The 18,121-nt window shown below is 54.9% G+C and overlaps 3 protein-coding genes across 3 annotated transcripts; 1 reads left to right on the plus strand and 2 right to left on the minus strand.

Annotated features, from left to right (window-relative positions):
- Nucleotides 1–235: 235 nt before the first annotated feature.
- On the plus strand, nt 236–13,824 carry EMWEY_00010200 (hypothetical protein, conserved; the record flags this gene model as incomplete). Its single annotated transcript, XM_013478790.1, has 6 exons — nt 236–3,244; nt 3,782–4,060; nt 4,231–12,390; nt 12,471–13,022; nt 13,227–13,564; nt 13,782–13,824. 6 exons carry the CDS (start codon nt 236–238, stop codon nt 13,822–13,824), a joined length of 12,381 nt encoding a protein of 4,126 aa, XP_013334244.1.
- Nucleotides 13,825–14,055: 231 nt separating this feature from the next.
- On the minus strand, nt 14,056–15,287 carry EMWEY_00010210 (hypothetical protein, conserved; the record flags this gene model as incomplete). The annotated part of the gene is made up of 8 exons (XM_013478791.1): nt 14,056–14,256; nt 14,317–14,428; nt 14,491–14,572; nt 14,632–14,663; nt 14,723–14,813; nt 14,870–14,935; nt 14,994–15,057; nt 15,123–15,287. The coding sequence occupies 8 exons, from the start codon at nt 15,285–15,287 to the stop codon at nt 14,056–14,058; spliced, it is 813 nt and encodes a 270-aa protein (XP_013334245.1).
- Nucleotides 15,288–16,072: 785 nt separating this feature from the next.
- Nucleotides 16,073–17,273, minus strand: EMWEY_00010220 (U2 snRNP auxiliary factor small subunit, putative; the record flags this gene model as incomplete). Its single annotated transcript, XM_013478792.1, has 4 exons — nt 16,073–16,178; nt 16,290–16,530; nt 16,662–16,871; nt 17,075–17,273. The coding sequence occupies 4 exons, from the start codon at nt 17,271–17,273 to the stop codon at nt 16,073–16,075; spliced, it is 756 nt and encodes a 251-aa protein (XP_013334246.1).
- Nucleotides 17,274–18,121: the final 848 nt, after the last annotated feature.

Raw genomic sequence — 18,121 nt, forward strand, 5'->3', positions numbered from 1 at the left:
TAATGTCATAATCATTCTCTTTATGGTCAATGAGCTACTAGAGATCACACCCGAGCCACATTGTAGTGCCTGTGCACTACAAGGGGCCCCTGCCCTACCGTGGAGGGTCCTGTCGATACTACCTACAGAACAAGGGACTCCATAGCAATCAAACGGTATAGAAATCACCTGATGCACCCAGTTGGTGCATCTGCTGCACCCTGTTGATGCATCTGCTGCATGTGATTGATGCACGATGGTCAACGACGATGGTGCGGGGTCCTCTGCGGTGGTGCCAGAAGAGTTGCCTCCGCTCGCCTTCCCTTCCATCGGTTGTCTTGAACTGCGACGCATTGTTGACGTCCCCTTCTCCCTGCCTCCCCTTTCCCCTGCCGAAAGCGCGGATCTGCAGGAGGAGCAGCACAAGCAGCAGACCCTAGACAAAGACAGCAAAGACAGAAGTGATGGCGGCGAGCTAGTGGAGGCATCCACTGCTGCTGAGGTGGCTGACGCCTCAAGATGCAACTCCGCGCCGCAGCCTTCTCAGGAGGGCAGCGTCTCCTTGCTCTCTGGGCTTCTGCGGCGTTTGCTGGGGCCGCAGCAGCAGCAACAGCAGCAACGGGACAACTCATTTTTTGTTGACCGCTTGGGCTTTGAGCTACCCATATGCGGGGTGCCAAACGCCCAACAAATCTGTTCATCCTGGGGAGCAGCAGGTAGGGTGCAGTCGGAGAGGGGTGACAAATGCGTGTCTGTCATATCTTGGGAGGGACGGCAGGTATTCTTCTGGCTGCTATGGCCAAACTCAAGCTCCCCGAGGGCTGCTGCAGCTGCTTCTGCAGCAGCGAAACCAGACGCAACAGCAGAGCCACCAGCAGGTGGAGCAGGAGAGGGTGCAGCTGGTTTGTATGTGTACACTGCAGAAGAGGCCGTCCTGTCTTGCAGTTTGGTGGAGAGGTTTTCAATACTGGCCTTGACCTACGACACCAAACCGCCCCGCACAGAGCTCCTGCTGCTCCCTCAGATGCACGCTCCCATGCCTCCTAGCGGCAGCAAGAGCAATAGGAAGGTTGAGCTGACGCCGCAGCCTTTAGTACCCCTGCGGCGGCTGTTGCTGCCTCGAGATGACGTCGTGCTGCAGTGGGTAGGAGACTGTCCCTGGGGCGTTCTCTTTTTGTGCTTTTGCTTACAAACGAAATTTGGAGCCCTCATGTTGCTGCACTCGGAAGCAATCGCGACCCAACAGAAGTTGGCTCTACAGCAGCAGCAGCAGCAGGAAGAAGGCGTAGGCGGGCAGCTTGTACCAGCAGCAGCCTCCGGCGACTGGCAATCTGTTGCTTCCGTGAAGCTTTTGGCGCGTGACTTTTCTTCTGCGTGGCTGCCGACGACTCCTTTCCCTCCCTGTGCGGTATCTGTACACCCGAGTTTACCCGTAGCGGTCGTTGTGGGGTTCTGCGCACAGGAGCGCTGCGCCTGGACTTGCTGGGTGCCACTGCATGCAATGAAAGTGGAAAGGGAAGCAGAAGGAGAAAGCGACAACTCTGAAGAGGAGGAGGAGGAGCTAGCAGCAATTGATGCAACATGTGCTGCAGAAAGTCAGTCAAAACGGCTTCGAAATGCAGGCAAGCTCGCTGCAGACGCACCACCCCCTGTTGTTGTTGTCCTGCCATCCCTCGATCTGTTGCGATCTCTAGCAGCGAGACACGCCCTGGAAGCAATGGATGCTCATTTCCAGCAACCGCAGCAGCAGGAAGAGGGGGAGCAGCAGCATGGAGCTGCTCGTGTGCCGATGTGGCGGTCGGCGGATTCCCCTGAATCATTTTATGGACCTGTCTTCTTTAAGCCTCGTGAATTGGCAGAGGAAACAGACAGATGGCTGCGGGAAAAGAACACATTCACACGGGGACGCGTACAGTCAAATACTGCTGCTGCAGCTTCTCAGCAGCACCACCACACGGAGGCCGCCGAAGCTGCAGCAAAGAGACGCCAACTGCTGTTGGCTCATCTGCGTGACCGTCTCCATGCATTCCCAGAAGACAGCCAGCAACAGGAGCAGAAGCAACCACAGTTGCAGCACGTAACGATTAGCAGCTGTGGCGGTCTGCTCGCGCTGTCTCTTTCCTCAGATGAGCTCCTGCTGCTGAGGCTCACCCGTGATGAACAGGCATGCGACGGCAGCAACGATGGGGCGGCCTATTATGAGCCTCTGGCCTTCCTCCCTGCCCCCTTTATGTGGCACGTTCGATCTCGAGCAGTCGTTACACCCGAGCTGCAAGTGACGCATCACTCCTCTGCAGCTACGGTACCTCTGCGGCAACGTGCAGATGAACAAAGTGCGCAGCTCCGCAACCGCACTCACTCGCAGCAGGAGCAGCAGCAGGAGCAGCAGCAGATGTTTGGTGCGGAGTTGGAATCGCTGGAGGAGGCAGTGGCACTACTGCAAGTTGACCGGTCTTCTCCCCCAATGACCCTCAGTGCCTCTTTCTTTGCTGGAGAGGCCAGCGAGCTGCTAGTGCTGTTCTTCAGTGACCAGGCCCCGCTTGAAACCCAACAGCAGCAGCAGCAGCTACTGCAGCAGCAAGAGAATGCAACGGCCGCAGCTTCATTTGACAAGGAGAGTCCAGGGAATTGGCTGTGCGTGGCATTTGACCTGGACAGGAACAGCCTTTTGCTGTCGCCGGAGGAGGAGCAACAGCAACAGCACCACCATCAGCAGCGCTCAGAACGTTCCCTCAGCACAGGCAGAAGCAGTGGCCCATGCTGGGCAGTGGTAGACGGTTGTCGTGGCCCTCCGACGTTCCCTCTTGCTGTCCTCCATCCTTTAGGGGATGTCCAGCATATGGGAGACGGAGGCAGTGGGGAACTGCAGCAGCAAGATGACACTTTGCTGCTCCTCAGCGTTGAGCGCGCTGGGTCTCACAGCAGCAGCAGCACCGGAAAGCACCACAAGCAGCATCAGCGGGGGGGGTTCCGGTTGTCTCTATCATCTTTACAGTGTGGAGACGTTGTTTCCTTTGCTGCTGCAGCTGCTTCTCAGGGGCGTTGGGGGGAGGGGGAGGCGCTGCTGCAGCGGTCGCTGAGTCTGGCCCACAGCGCCCACGAAGCAGCAGCAGCGGCAGCAGTAGGAGGGGACGAAGTCAGGGGAGTTGTGTTGACCAGGTCACAGGAAGAGGTGCAGCGCCTGGAGGAGGCTCTGCGGCAGCTGCAGCAGCAAAGGTGGCAGCAGGTTGGCAGTGAGCCCACCGCCTCGGAGGACGATTTCCAGGTAATTGAAAACTCCATGTTGCGTAGGATAATTTGCGGCGCTGCTGCTGTTGCTTTCGGTGGTGCCGCTCGACTGCGCTGTTCCTTGTTGGCATGATCTCGTTTGCTGCCATTGCGTTTCGTGTGTTTCTTTTTGTTTGCTGCCTTGGGCCTCGTTTATGCTTCCCTTGTATCCCTTTAGCCACCACCTCTCTGCTGTAACAGACAATATACTGCATTCCTTCGTATGCAGTATATATATTATATTTAACAACATCTGCTACCTCCGCGGCTGCTGCTCCTGTCTTCTGTCTGTTCCGTCGGCAGCAACCTGCACCGGCCTCTTGCTGAGGCTCAGCCTCAGCCATCCACTGGATGTGAGGTTCCAGCGCTGTTTGCTGCTGCTGCTCCTGCTGCTGGCATAGCAACAGGAGGAGCAGCAGCAGTAGCAGCAACACAGGATGTCGATTTACTGCCTATCACTGTTGTTCCTCCCTACAGCGCGGTGTGTCTTTGCGGACCCCTGCCTCCCTCGCATTGCCTCTCTGATATGTTGCAGGCCGCCTTCCGCTTCGTTGAAAGGGCAGCAGGAGAGGAGGGCAGCAGCACCTATCAGTGGCTTATGCAGCAGGCTCTGATGTATGAGCCCTTCGCAGCAACAACAGCAGCAGCGCGTTACTCAACTCCAGCCTCAGACACGTCAGCAGCTATAGCAGGTGCCTGGACACCCCATCCCCTCCCTCTGCGTCGCCTCCGCTTGCTGCTACAACGTGCGCTGCAGCTGCAGCAGCAGCAACAGAAGCAGCAACAGACGGAGAGCGACGCAACTTGTGCCGAAGTGAGCCAGCCACGCATCCCTGTGTAATCGTAGCTTCCATCAGTATCAGTTGCTGCATTGGCACCAGCTGCTGCCGCTGCTGTTGCTGGTGCTCCATCGAGAGGTCCGTTTTTCTGCACTCATTAGTGGAGCATTATTTGCTGTTGCTGCTGCTACTTCTACTGCTGCAGGGTGTTCTATCTGAGAGGTTGAAGCGATGCGACTTATTGCTGGCCCTCTCAGACACAGCAGCTCGCCTCAGCGGTGTCGAGCGTTTGGATCCAGAAACAGCAGTAGCAACAATAACAACATCGACGGCTGTCCGAGCAGAGACGGAATTTACCCGTTCTTCCCTGAAGCAGAGGCAGAAGGAGAGACACAGGCAGAAGCAGCAGCAGGACCCCACAGTCGACGCTGATGCTGCTGAGGTTTCGAAGGAGGTTGGTGGGATGTTGTTGCAGCAGCTACGGAGGGCTCTGGCTGCCCTGCTGAAGAGCCCTTGTGATGCAGAGACTGACGGCGAACAGCTCCCATTCGTGCTGCAGTTGGCTCAAGTTTTTGCTGCCCACTCGCAGACACTAGCTGTGGAGTTGTTGCTGCAGCAGCACCCACACCAGCTGCAGCCCCAGTGGAGATCCATCCTCAGCGCATTTCCTGAGGCAATCCCGCCACAAAGATTCCTTCACCTGCTGCCCCGCCAAATCCCTACCTTTGATAGCAACGGCTACGGCAGCGCTAGAAACAGCAGCAGCAGCAGCGTGCTGGAAGCGACGGCTGAAGATATTGCTGAGTGGACAGTAGAGCGCTGTCTGGCAGTAATGAAGGGCCCAGGGCTTCTGCAGCACTGCGCACTGCCGCTTGCCACTGCTGTGCTGCTGATGCTTCTGCGGCAAGCGCCTCCTGCAGACCTTGCTGCTGCCGCCGCCGCTGCCCTGCAGCAGCAGCAGCAGGCAAGGGAGGCGCTCACGATGTCACGGCTCGATCAGAAGCAGCTGCAGCAGATCCAACAGCAGCACGAGCTTCTGTTACGACAGCAGAAGCAACAGCAACAGAGAGCTGCCGCTGCTGCTGCTGAAGCGAGTTTGTCAGCTGCTGTCCTGGCGGCAGGCCACACGCCACTGACCTCCACCCAAGCAGCATCAGCACAACAGGCCAACAGCCACTCTCCACCAGCAGCAGCGGAAGATGCTGCTGCTTCTGCTACCTCAACTATGCCTGACGCGGCAGAACAAGTTGAGGTAATGGGCGCACCGTGGGGCATAGACAAGAATTTGCTGCTGCAGCAGCAACACGCCCACAGCGAACTTCAGAATGGATACCCTGGTATTCGCCGATTGTGTGCGTTGCATGGGTTGCTGCGGCAGTTCTTGCTGCTGCAAATGCTGCAGCTGCGGTGCCGGGAGCTGCAGCAGCAGCAGGAGCATCCTGTTGCTGCCAGCCCCCCAACGGTCTTCAGAAGGCCACCTCCTGCTGGGAAAAGGCTGCAGCAGGAGCTGCAGCAGAAGCGTGTGTTGCTTGAAAATGCCACTGAAGACTTCTTCAGCTTTGTCAGGCTCACCGACAGTTCGCGGCTGCTGTTGCTGCTGCTGCACCTTGTTGCTGCGCAACAGCAGCAGGAACTAGGCTCAGGAACGTGTGCTACGGAGACTGAGGGAAACAACAGCAGAACACAAGCTTTCGCAGCTGCGGCAGTGGCGACCCTTGTTGAACCCTTTGCAACCCTCGAGTGCTTTGCCTCACCGGAAGGTCAAACACCAGATGCTGCTGTTGCTGCAGGAGCTTCCGATGCATTTCCTGCTGCTGCACCTGTACCCATAACGGCAGCACAGCCCCACGAAGACCTCACACCGTTGTTACGTGCAGTGGACAGTTGCTTTCGTCGAGGCTTGCTGCTCGAGTTGTCTTTGTGCCTGTCAGCAGAAGCAGCAGACCCCCTAACTGCCGCAGCAGCCCTGCGTGCGTCTCGCTGTTCTGCTGCTGCTGCTGTAGGGGCGGCCGCAGGAGCAGCAGAAGGCGAAACAGGACCAGCAAGAAGCACCGAGGAGGGGCTGGCAGCTGCAGCCACTGGATTGACAGAGGCGACAGCTCTGCGGCTTCTGCGGTGGGTGCTGCTGCTGCTGGCAGCAAAGTGCAGCAGCCCTCAGCTGCCGCCTGAATGCCGCCTCATACCTGACGCATCACTGCTACTGCGGCTGGCTCTTGTTGCAGCTTACAGAAAGGACAGCTGTCTTCCGGGTGCAAGGGTGGCTGTTTATGTGAAGGCTGTCTTGCGCGAGGCACTGCAGCAACTGAAGCAGCAGCAGCAACAGCAGTTGGGTACTGCCTGGGCACCTGCTTTCCCAGCAGCAGCGGCGTCAGCGGCTGCTGAGGCTGTGGCTGCCGCTGCAGGTGTTCCTTCGCCCCCGGAGAAGGAGCTGCAGAGTGATGTGTCGCTGCTCCTGCACCAGACAGAAGCCGTGGTTGCAGCGCAGGAGTTGCTGCCTGGGAGAGGGAAGGGTCCTGTCCTTCGGGCCACATTCCTTGACTTAAGAGCTGCTGCTCTTAGTGAGAAAGCAGCAAAGCAGCTGCTGCTGCCCCTGCTGGAGGAAGCCATTTGGCAACAACAGGCTGCCTGCTCCACAGGGAGCAGCAGGTCAGGGGAGAAGGCTGGTGCTGAGTGGATGAATATGTTTAATCGCACGGTGTATATACACCGCAAGTTGTCTGTCGCGATGCCTCCGACGGATTTTTACATGCATTTGGCGTCACTGTTGGCTTCGTTGCCTCCTCTGCAGACGGCAGATGTGCAGCAGCAGCAGCAGCACCCGCTGTTGCTACTGCTCCCTTTGTGGGAGCAGGCGGCGCTGCTCGCTGGGGACAATACGAGGAAGGACTTCGCTGAAAGCTGCTGCTGCTTGCTGCTACAAAGGGCTCAGAGCCTTCTGGACAAACCACCGCAGCAGGTGGGGCCCCACACCGCTCTTGCTGCTACTCTGCTGCAGCGAGCAGCAGCTGTTGCCGAAGACGCTCTGCATGCCCTGCAGCAACATCTGCAGCAGCTCCCCCCGCAGACGCAGCAGCAACAGCAACAGCGGCAGCTGCAGCGAATAAAAACAGACATAGAGCAAGAGATGACGCTCCACTCTGTCGTAGTATTGCTATACGACCTTCTACAGCAGCAGCAGCAACAGCAATGGGCGCTGCCGTCAGCATTGGGAGCAGCGTCTGCAGCAGCGGCCACTGCAGCTGCAGCTGCAGCTGCTGCCGCAGAGGCGGCAATCAGCCGCGCTAGAGGCGCAGCCTTGAATGCATTGCTGTCCAGTGGAGACACAGACAGCGAAGGCCGAGGCAGTTCAGACTCAGAAGGCCCCTCGAACCAGCAGGCGGCGGCGGCAACAGCAACAACAGCAGGTGGAACAGCAACAGATGCAGCTCTGAAAGTAGCCGCAGCGAGGGCAACTGCTGCTGAAGCAGCGTGCGTTTTGCTGCAGCTTGCCCAGCCTCCCGTGCTTCGCCAGCAGCTGCGCACAGCGTTTGGGCGGAGGCAGCTGCTCTCGGTCCTGCTGCAGAAGCAGCCGCAGCTAGCGCTGCAACAGCAGCAGATGATGAAACATCTAGGAAAGCTTTTGTCTATTGAAGCCGATGAGCAGCAGCAGCTTATAGACATTGCAAGAGGCTTTGCCTACAGGGCCCTGGGGGAGAGAGGCGCAGCGACTACGATTGCTGCAACCCTCCTTGCTGCAGAACTGCACAAAACCATTGCAGAAACTGCAGCGGGAGTGGGACCTGCAAAGGAAGACGGGAAGAGGAGGGAATCATTAGACGAAGCGGACCAGACGACTCACAAGCGCCAGAGGACAGCTGCTTCCACGCAGGGAGAACAGGTGGCACCTGCAGCCGCAAAAACAGTGCAGCAATATGCAGCTGCCGCAGCCGCAGCAGCATGTAGGTTGGCGCGCAGCACAGAACGCCCTTTATTAGCTTCTTTAGGGGAGGCAGCTGCTGCTGACCTACTGCATCAGCAAGCACCTCGCCTGGCCAGCCGAGTCGTTGCTGCTGCTGTCTGCAATGCAGCAGACGAACAGCTCCCCGGCCTTCTTCGCTGTGCTGCTGCTGCTCGTTCAGCCGCTGCCGCTTCTCCAGCCGGAGGAGTATCACAGCCGCAGGGACGGCCTGCAGGATGGGAACCAGCTACTGCAGCAGACTTGGTGCCTCCCCCGGATGCATCAACACCGGGCGAGGCAGATAACCAGTCCCTTGCTTTGAAACCTTCTCAAGCGTCGGCTGTTTGGCTGCTAAATTCGCAAAACTTCCGGCCGCAGGGAAGCAACAGCAACGGCAGTGGCACGGTGCAGTACCAGATGGCCCGCTCTGTTCTTAAACTTTTGGGCTCTGAGAAGCCAACAGCAGCAGCAGCAGTAGCAGCAGCAGGCAACATTTGGGGGCCCCCATCATTTCTGTTCGTTTCTGCCTTTGAGGCTGCTGGAGGTGCTGTGGCCTCTGCTGCTGCCAGTGCAAAGCAGTTCTATGCTGCTGCTCTCGCGGCAGACGCTGCAGCAGACGCTCACATACAGCAACAGCAAGAGCAGCAAAGGCATCAGCAGCATCCGGCCAATACGGGCGGAGCAGCAGCAGAAGCAGCAAGCGCGAGGGCAGTGGCTAGCGCACTGCATGAGTGGGGAGTGCTCAAGGAGGTGGGGGAGAGCAGCAGCCGGTCTGCCCTGATAGCAGCAGCATTTTCCCCCTTATTAGGGGCACCCAAAGATTTGCTGCTGCAGCCCAGTAGCTGGGAGCTGGCAGGGGTTCCGGCTGGTGTGGTGGACTGGCAGGCGCTGCTGCGGCGAGATGTGGCTGTTGCTGTGCTGTTGCTATCCTCTGCTGGAGTCCCAGCACCTGGAGCAACAGCAGCACCCTTTAGAGCACCTGCCACGCCGCCTGCTGCAGCTAATGCTGCTAGCTCCGAAGAATGCATCAGCGAAGAACTGCTGCTGACTTCTTCTCTCCCTGCCTCGTGTGCCGCTTTGCTGCAGACGCCGGGGCTAACAGCAACAGAACTTCTCCTTGTTGTGCATCACCTCCTACTGCTGGAGTTGATGCCGCTCCTGTTGCTTTTATGCCCTCAAAATCCCTCGTTGGAGCGGCTGGCTACAGCGCTGCTGCTGCTGCTGCGCTTCCTGAAAAGGGTTCCGCACCCGCGCCATCTCAGAATCAGCAACAGTGGCGGTCAGGACAGCAGCAAGCGGGAACTTCCCGTACTCTTGGGAGCCCGTTTAGTGGGGGATTCTGCCTACAGGCGCGATACGCTGCTGCAGATAGGGGCGGCGGATTCCTCGCTGATTGACGCAGCAGCTGCAGCTATGGCTGCTGCTGAGCCCCTCAGCGCACCGCTTAAGTCTCTGCAGCCTCTCGTCCCCAAGAAGGGGCTCTCATTCTGTAGCAGCAGCAGCACCACAGTATCACCTCTCTCCGGCACCGTGGGGGCTCACACTGGCCCGCCGCAGCAGCTGCAGCAGCACAGGCAACAGCAGCAAGTACAGCAACAACAGCATCCCGCAATGGAGACGGACGAAGATGCATCTTCGGCTACTCCTTGCCACTTAACCCCTGACAACAGCGTAGTGAAGAGCTGCGCGTTAGTCAAAGACCCCTCTTGCCTCGCTTCAGCTGAATCCACAGCTGAAACACCTAATCAAGACCCTCAGCAGCATCAGCGGCAAGAGCTACACAGGCAGATGCAAGAGCCACCGAAGGCAGTGGGGTTTCAACCCAACGCAGAGGTTTCATTTGACGGGACGGAGAGTAACGATGCCACAGTCATAGAGAGCTTGGGAGGGGAAGGCCTGAGTCTGCGGTTGGAGCATGCAAAGAAGACTTTGCTGCTGAATGCAACTCCTCTGAATATTGCAATGGCCAGCGAAGCTTCCCCTTCCGTCTCGGTGCTGCTGCGCTGCGCCCCCGCTGCATTGGGGCTCCTCGTTCTGGACTGTATGGCTGCCTTGCTTCAAGCAAACAAGCCCCAAACGTTGTCCCTTCTGCACCCCTCTGTGCTGCGGCAGCTCTGTCACCGCGAGGCCCGTCGTGAGCAACATTCTCCTGCGGCTGAAACAGCTGATTCAGCGGCAACAGAAACAACAGGAGGAGGATCAGCAGCCGCAGCAGTGGCAGCAGCAGCAGCATCGGTGCAATACAGTTTCTTTGACTCGGTGGGCGACTGCGTCCTCCACCCTCAGGAGTTTCAGCGTCGCATTCTCTTCATGCGCCGGCTTTTCGCGTGTTGCGTCTCCGCTCTCCGTTGTGAGCCAGCACTTTTCCTGCTGCCTACCGTCCGCCGTGCAGCAGCAGAAGCAACCGCAGTAGAAGCAGATCGGACACCAGCAACTACTGAGTCGTCCCTGCTGCGGGTGGCCCGTGTGGCAGTGGAGAGCGCCGGCCTAGGTGCTTTGGCAGACGAAGAAACTCTGGGCGCTTTGCAGCTCAGCATGTCCTCATTAGACGCTGCCGCTCTGCTGCTACCGCCTCCCTGTCTGCTCCAAGACGGCAGCGCACTGTCGGGGCCAGCAGACGCAATACAAAGCGCAACCCCTGCTCACGTGGACGATCCATTTGCCGTTAGTTTTGCTGCTGCTGCTGACAGCAGCAACATCTGCGTGGCCCTGTGTCTGCGGCAGCAAATGAAGTGCCTGGCTCGGCGGAGTTCAGCCGCTGCCCTTTGCTTCTCTGCACTCGAGAAGCACCTTCAGCAACTCAAGAAGAACTTCTCCGGTCTCTCCTTCCCCGCCTTCGACGTGCTTGAGAACTACGAGTTGCGGCAGACAGCAGCAGATCAGTGTTCTAAGCGGACAGCAGGCGACGCTGCAGTCTCGCAGCGAACGCCTGATGCCGCCTGCTCAGTCGATACTAGCGGAGCTGCCAGTGACATCGTCTCATTGCTACTTAAACAGCTGCCCCTCGAGGACTGGGGACGCCTGCTCATGCACGTCAAGCCTTTAGGGCCTTCCCTCCAGCTTCTCATTGCGCTTCCCATGCATCACCAGCTGCAGCAGCACCATCAGGGGGGACCGCTTCGCGACGAAAATCAGCGAATGCATTCAGATGCAGACGATCTCAGCGGACATGCTGACAGAGCTGAACTTACAAACAAACTGCGCCAGCTGCTTGACAGGCTTGTCACCATTCTGCCCTTTGCGGCTTCCTGGGAACAGCGTGTTGGTTCCTCTCCTTCATTCTTTACTGAGGAGCGCACTGTGCCAGAAGCAGCGGCGGAACTGCTTACAACAGCAACTGACGAGGTATACAAAGCCTTCAGCGGGACCTTCTGGCGACTCGCCTGCAGACACGCTCTCGCGCACCCACGGCACAGCACAGAGGCAGAAGCGGCCTGCCCCAGGGTTGCTGTTCTCTCAGATTTGGCTGCCCTCATATCTACAGGCTTCTCGGCTTGGCTCCGCTCCCGTTGGCAGTTAATGCACCATCAGGAACAGCAGCAACACCTACAGCAGGAGGAGCATGAGCAATTCCAGCAGTCAGGGCTGCACGAATTGCACGACGTGCGTTCTGTGGCGGATGCAACCCCAGAACTGGTGGAAACAGCCCTTGACAAACTCTTGCAACGTACAGCCTACGTGCCGCTGAAGAGCACTTGCGAATCCCTCGCCTTTGCGTTGTTCGTGCTGCAACAAATAACCCGGGATTCCGCTCCCTACAAAACAACAGCTTGCGACAGCAGTGTCTGGGAATCGGCAGAACTTCTGACGCACATTCGACTTTTCCAAGTGCTTGTGGGACACACGCGATCGCTGCGCAATACTCTGGAAGTCCTCGATGCTGAGCAGCAAGCCAGCATGGATTCCCTAGCAGCGAATTGCTTCAAGACTACATCAGAGCTTCTGCAAATCCAAGAGCGATGCCTCGACAGACTGGCCGTGTACGCTCTCTTTCCTGATAAGAAGGACAGGAAGGTGTGCAGCACTCTCCTAAACGTGCGTACGGCGGATTCCGGAGATTGCAAAGAGCCGGACGTTGGTAACTTCGTCCTGCGAGTCATCGAAACATTGAATGTACAAGGCAATGCATTTACCACTTCCCGAGCGTCTGTACGGTCGCGCTGTGCTGCTCTTCTTCTGTGGAGAGGCGAGCGGAGCTGTGGGAATCAATCTTTCGGAGCTAATGCCAGTGCCATGCGCTGGAGTCCCCTCTGGAGTGACTCAGTTTTGCAGTTGCCTCAAGAAATTCGACAGGATTCTGCTCCTCCCGAGACTGGGGTGCAGCGCACCACCGAAAGCAAAGCGTGGAATGCATTGCTTGATACAGCGGAAAGCATTGAGGACGTCATGATCCTTCGGCTACTGTCTGGAAAGCATGTTGCTGACAATGTAGGTGCAAGCAAGTTGTTCACTGTGCAGCTTAAGCCGTTGATACTAATTGTCTTGAAATGGCTGTGCGATGCCTGCAGGCTCATCTATACTGGGAAGGGCAACAATCGCCACTATTAATGTTGATGACGTGGGATGCACAGTTGCATGTGTCGGCAGTTAAGCGGCTCCTGGAAAAGTCTCAAATCAGCGGCGCATCCAATAGGCGCAGTCATTCTGGATGTGTCTCTCTCCCGGGCTTGCATTCACAGTTGGACGTCACCAATTCCAGTGTCGATATGCTTCAGTTGGCCCATGCATTCGCAGCTGCTTGCCTTCTACTACTGACTGGACAAGCTTGCGCCTTAACCAACACTACATTTTTCCCCTTTGTTATGGAGCTTCTAGAGGAAGATCTCTGGTGGGATGACACTTCCAGAGATACCCACACAGCCACCGCGACAACTCAAGACCACAATGCTTCTAAAGCGGCAGGATATTGGATACAGTCCATTCAGCGCTTTCTGCTCAAATGGTGGATTAGAGGTTCGGGGGAACTGGAGGCTTCGCAGAAACAGAAACGAGGTATCAGAGACATATGCGCAGAAAACGAAGTTTCCATGTTTCAGGTTGTCGAATACCTCTCAACGTTCGTAAGGTCCTTGAGGAGTGTTCTACAGCGAAGCCTTGTACTGCAGCTATGCTTAAGGGGCAACTTGAACACCGCAGTCTGCGCAATCAGGAAGTTCGGAAACACTGTAAGTTACTGGGCACGCTAACCACAGCATAAAGGGAAGCTTTGCAGTATCTCGAGCACAATGTTGTCAAATGGAAACGTTTTTCTCGTCTGCGAACAGATACTACCGCCTAGAGGTGTACACAAACTCGTTGAAATTTCGCAATACTTATCCCTCGTCTACCCTTCACCGATTTGCTTCCCTCAAGAATCCAAGAACGACCGATACCACGGATGCCCGAATGGTAATTTCTTCCACGACATATCCGTCGGGAGTATGGAATTATCAGTCGCTTTCGGGCAGTCAAGTTGCAAGAAGTGCAGACCTAGCTGTGACATGTACCTTGAATTTGTGCCTGGTCAATATCGGGCGTCAGTGCAACGATATCTTGCACAACGCTTCAACTCTACTCGTATGCCAAAAGCATATGTCAAGGATCTAGAATGTTTCTTGCTCAGGTAAGGCGTTTTCCGTTCCTTAGATATCAGTCGAAACTGCGGGTTCTTATTTTGGTAGCAGTAGCACTCTGCAAATTGCTCAGAATGGACACTCCTCCCCACATTTGAAGGCGCTGCATGTTTGACTTGGGAGCAAAGTTTGTGAACCATGGGCTGCCACCATCAGTGGCTATTATGATTGTTAAGGTGGCGTGTTTTCTTGTTCTTCTGTTTGCAGGGCATCGACGGCAATTCGGCAGCAACTCTCCATGGCACTTTAGTGCGGTTTGGACCAATTTGGGCATTCTAGGAATGAATCGGACTACCTAGTTACAGTAGTGTCACTGGTTGGCACTTTACTAATGTTGTAGACCTACGTTACTGAAACAGCTACTTAACTTTCCAAATGCCATATGCTCTCGGTGTGCACATGTGAAAGACTAAGCCTTGATGGCCACTTGATTCAACAGTAGGTTGACCATTACTCGTTTGACGAGGCAGGTGTAGTATGTTTAGTACACCCGTGTTTCCATGAGAGCATGGAATCTCTGGGGAAGGGACACGGGGGTAAGAATGTCGACGATGCGCTTCACGAAAGATCTTGTCTTGTCGTATGAGGGCAGCTTTGCCACGCATTCCTCGAGTGTCGGAACGAATTCAGGCACCCGCACTATTGGGGGCTCCGGCAGGCGCTCAGCAACGCCCTCGACAGCCTGTGAACAATTTTTGAGACCGTTTTTGGTGGAGAGTTTACCATGCAAGTAGTTCCTTACAATGGAGATCGGATCGCAGATGCACGCCAGGATGGCAATATCGTAGAAGCGTTTCGACGAGGCAACGTAGTAGCTGACCATTAAAGCAGCGAAAGACAGAGCACTAACAACCCTGAGACACGAATTTTGAATGTTTCCCTTGAAATTTCCAGTAAGTGAACAGAGTTAGCTGACAGTGTTAGATTGGTGATAGTTCCACCGTAAAGCAGAGCGGCGGTGTTGCGGCATGTGGGGGAAGACGTCAAATCAACATATCCTGAAATGTGCTTTTATGAAATAGTGCACTGATTACTCTGGAGTATTGTTTCCGCATACCGCGCATGATCCATAACAGAGCCACCAACGGGCTAAAGGGAATGAAGGTATGTGAATGTATTCTTCAAGTGGAAGCAGGCGACTAGCGTACCATCCTGCAATCAAGGCAGCAACGTGGAGAGGAGCAGATCCATACTCGAAGAAACTTGATTCACAATTCGTCCAGATTAGCTTGGCCATCACTGAACGGAAACTGTTAAAAGGTTTGTTCCGTCCGAATAGAATGAGTATGTCTTACACCGGACGGCTTGCGTGTCAACGAACAAGGCAACGGAGCACGCAGTAGCCAAGGTAAGCATGATTACTGTGGAATGCGATCAACTAGGACCTTGGTGATAACAGTGGATTGTCGCTCGACCTACCTCCCAAAAGGCCGTTCCAAAATGCCAGTCCGCGATCGCAGTATACCGGTTGTTGGCTTATACCCTAATTACGTTGAATCTGTAATGAAAAACAGGTGCTTCTTGCCGGAGAGCAGATTTAAAACTTACCAGTGTCAGGGCAGAAATGCCCATGATTGCTGACGAGCACAAGACAAAAAGTAATGACTTTTCAAGGCCATTCCGAAGCGCGACCTCTGAACGGTCGGCGGTCGGCTCCCATCTCCCAATCTCGGCAAAAGAGCCGCTCAGCGACCTCAGAATATTCTGGAACATCTTCGATGGGAATTGTCGAAGCTGGCAATTGTCGGGGGTTCAGAGCCTCACTGCACGTGTGGCAGCTGGGAAGGATCCAAAAATGTACACACCGCGACACTAGCGGCGTCATGTATCAAAATTAATCTCTGACGACTCTACGCACGCGCGGACACGTCTACGGTCTGAGGTGTACGTACTGCTCAAGAGCCGGTTACACAGATGACTACCTCCAATCACTACTTCTTCTTTTCGACGGTTCTGTAGCCACTATTTATGAAGCCTAGTAAACAAATTTAAAATGACATTGCTGCGTAGCACACTTAGATTTTGAATGATGAATCGGAACTAAGGAAACGGAACGCAAAGCACTGCGCCACCAAAGCGTCAGCGGCTAGTGCTTCTGTCCTTTAAGTAATCCACATCAACTAACCACCATGTGGAATCGACCTCCATGTGAGGTCATCTTGCCCCAGAGCATGTGGGACTACTATGTCAGGTGGCTTGACACTATGTCCGCCGATGCAAGACAAGCAGCCTCCATGACGCAAAAAAATGCCGAAGGCAACTTGGAATGTGACAGCTAACAGCCACAGGATTACTCCATAGCGACAGAGTTAGTACATATAAGCGGCCTGTCACATGCGGATTCTGCGCTTTCAGCAATGCCCAAAATGTGTTTCCCGCTCAACCCCACGGAGCACTTAGTCTCCTAATTTTTCGACCACAGTAAATTCCCTGGTAGAACAGACTTCTTTTGCGAGGCCACATGGCCCAACAAAATGCATTCGTATGTGTCTGGTCCTTCAGCTCTGCGCAGCGTCGCGCTCCTGATTCCACTGGGCGATCATGGCACGTCTTTCTTCACTGGTCCTCCTCTCTGGCCGTTCATGCCTATGAGGGCTTGATGACCTGCACAACGAACGCAGAGGCGTGATACATGGAATCAGCAGCCCATAACTGTGTTCTGCGTGAAACAAAAAGTATTCATTTTCCTGAGCAAATCCAGAATGAAATTCTCACCGCCTGTGCTTATGCGGTGACGCAGATCTTGATCTTGATCTCCGTCCACGAACTTTCTCCCTATATTCTGGATGTTCTTCATACATCTTGTTGAAAAGCTTGCGCTTTAAGGAACGGGGAACGTGTTTAAGATGCATGAAGTTGCAATAGCCACCACGACGGCACTGACCGTCGACGAATTGGCGGCAACGGGCCTCTCTGAAGTCAGTGACTGGCGTGAACTCAGCCTGAATTGGTTTTCCTGCAAAATCAAAAGAGTCGATGTAAGCATCGAATATCTGTGTCGAAGTAATGAGAAACGCACCCAAGGCAGGCGCGGCTCTACATCACGATTCGTAAACTTCTCTGGAAACAAGACACCAGCATTCTCACCTGCATAATAGCGTCCTTGAAGAGCAGAAAGCGCTTTTTTTGCCGCGTCGTCGTCAGAATATTTTACATACACATTTCCGATTATATGATCTCCAATATTGTCGCAGACGACCATGTCTTCGACCTCTCCGTACTTGTACAACTCCTCGAAAACTTCCGAAAAAAAAGCTTCAAAGTGATCTGCAGCTTCATCTAGAAGCTCGTCAGAGACTGAAACGGCAGACAGGAAGACAAGATCCAACTGGACCCAGGAATGTGATGGACAAGTGCTGAACTGACATAACCTAATGGTTGCTAGTGGGGGGGCATCCGGACCGGATTGGCCCCAACGGAAGTCTATTCTGCGCGGTGATATCAATGCAATTCGACATTTTGCTAAAATCTGAGCCAGTTTCCTAGGTTTGAGTGCTCACCGTTCTGGCCCTCTGCAATGGCAATCGCCACAGGGGGATTTGGATACATGTGACGAAGGACGATTGTTGGGGAAGATGATGGTTTGTAGTGAGATCTTGAACACTGATCGCCGTGACGGCACGCCCCAATCTTCCAGTAGAATGGGCAATTGACTCTGTCCTCCTCTGTTCCAATAATTCGCGCCAGATGCTCCGCCATCGTGAATGGCTGACGCCGCACAAACTCTTCCTACAACAGGGTACAGCCCTACGCCAGTACACTCCCTTGCAGCTTCTGAAAGTACCTCGTGTATAGTCACGTTCTGGTCAAGTCAAGATAAATTGGCCTCGCGCTGAATTTGGTTTGAGATTCATATGGTGGGCTTCGGCAGGGGGCCTTGTCGGCTGTTTCTGTCTCGGTCCTTCTGATAAAACCCGGACAGCCTCCGCCACGCTGACTTTTGACTCTAATATATATACTTAAACAGAAGAGCCGCCACCCTGGTTAGTATGCGGTGGTAAAGGAATCAAGGTATGTATTCCGGTTCTTGGCAGCGTTACCCGGATCACGCGATTGAAAGAGAAGGACCACCGTCCGCTATGAGTTCAGAAAAGAGAATAGCTCAATTGTATTGTCAATATGAAGAGGGCAGCCAAACGGCTTCGAAGCAAATCTCCTTTGCAAGAGCGCGCACCTTGTAAAATCGGCGCCCATGTCTGGCGGCGGCCGTAGGCGCATGCGGCTCCCCACATAGACGGTATTTTCAAGATGTAGCTCGCCAGTTTGTAATGTATTTTCACTTAGTCATTCAATAACTGAACAGCGGGAAGTTTGCAGCATTAAACATCTCAACGAATCACACGCTTTCAACATTTTGTACATGCAACGCCGCGAGGGTCTCTGCTGCAGAGGAGTGTATTGCACTCCGACATAATTGGACGCCGCTTCTGTATATAGTATCTGTTTGCATTTCAGCTTTAATAAACTGAACCTGAATTGCAGTCTACCTGGCAATTTCGTCAAGTAGCTAACTACGATCTTTCCAAAACCGACCCGTGGTGCTACTG

This window comes from Eimeria maxima, genomic scaffold (assembly GCF_000499605.1).
Source record: "Eimeria maxima Weybridge genomic scaffold, Emw_scaff68, whole genome shotgun sequence".
NCBI lineage: Eukaryota > Apicomplexa > Conoidasida > Eucoccidiorida > Eimeriidae > Eimeria > Eimeria maxima.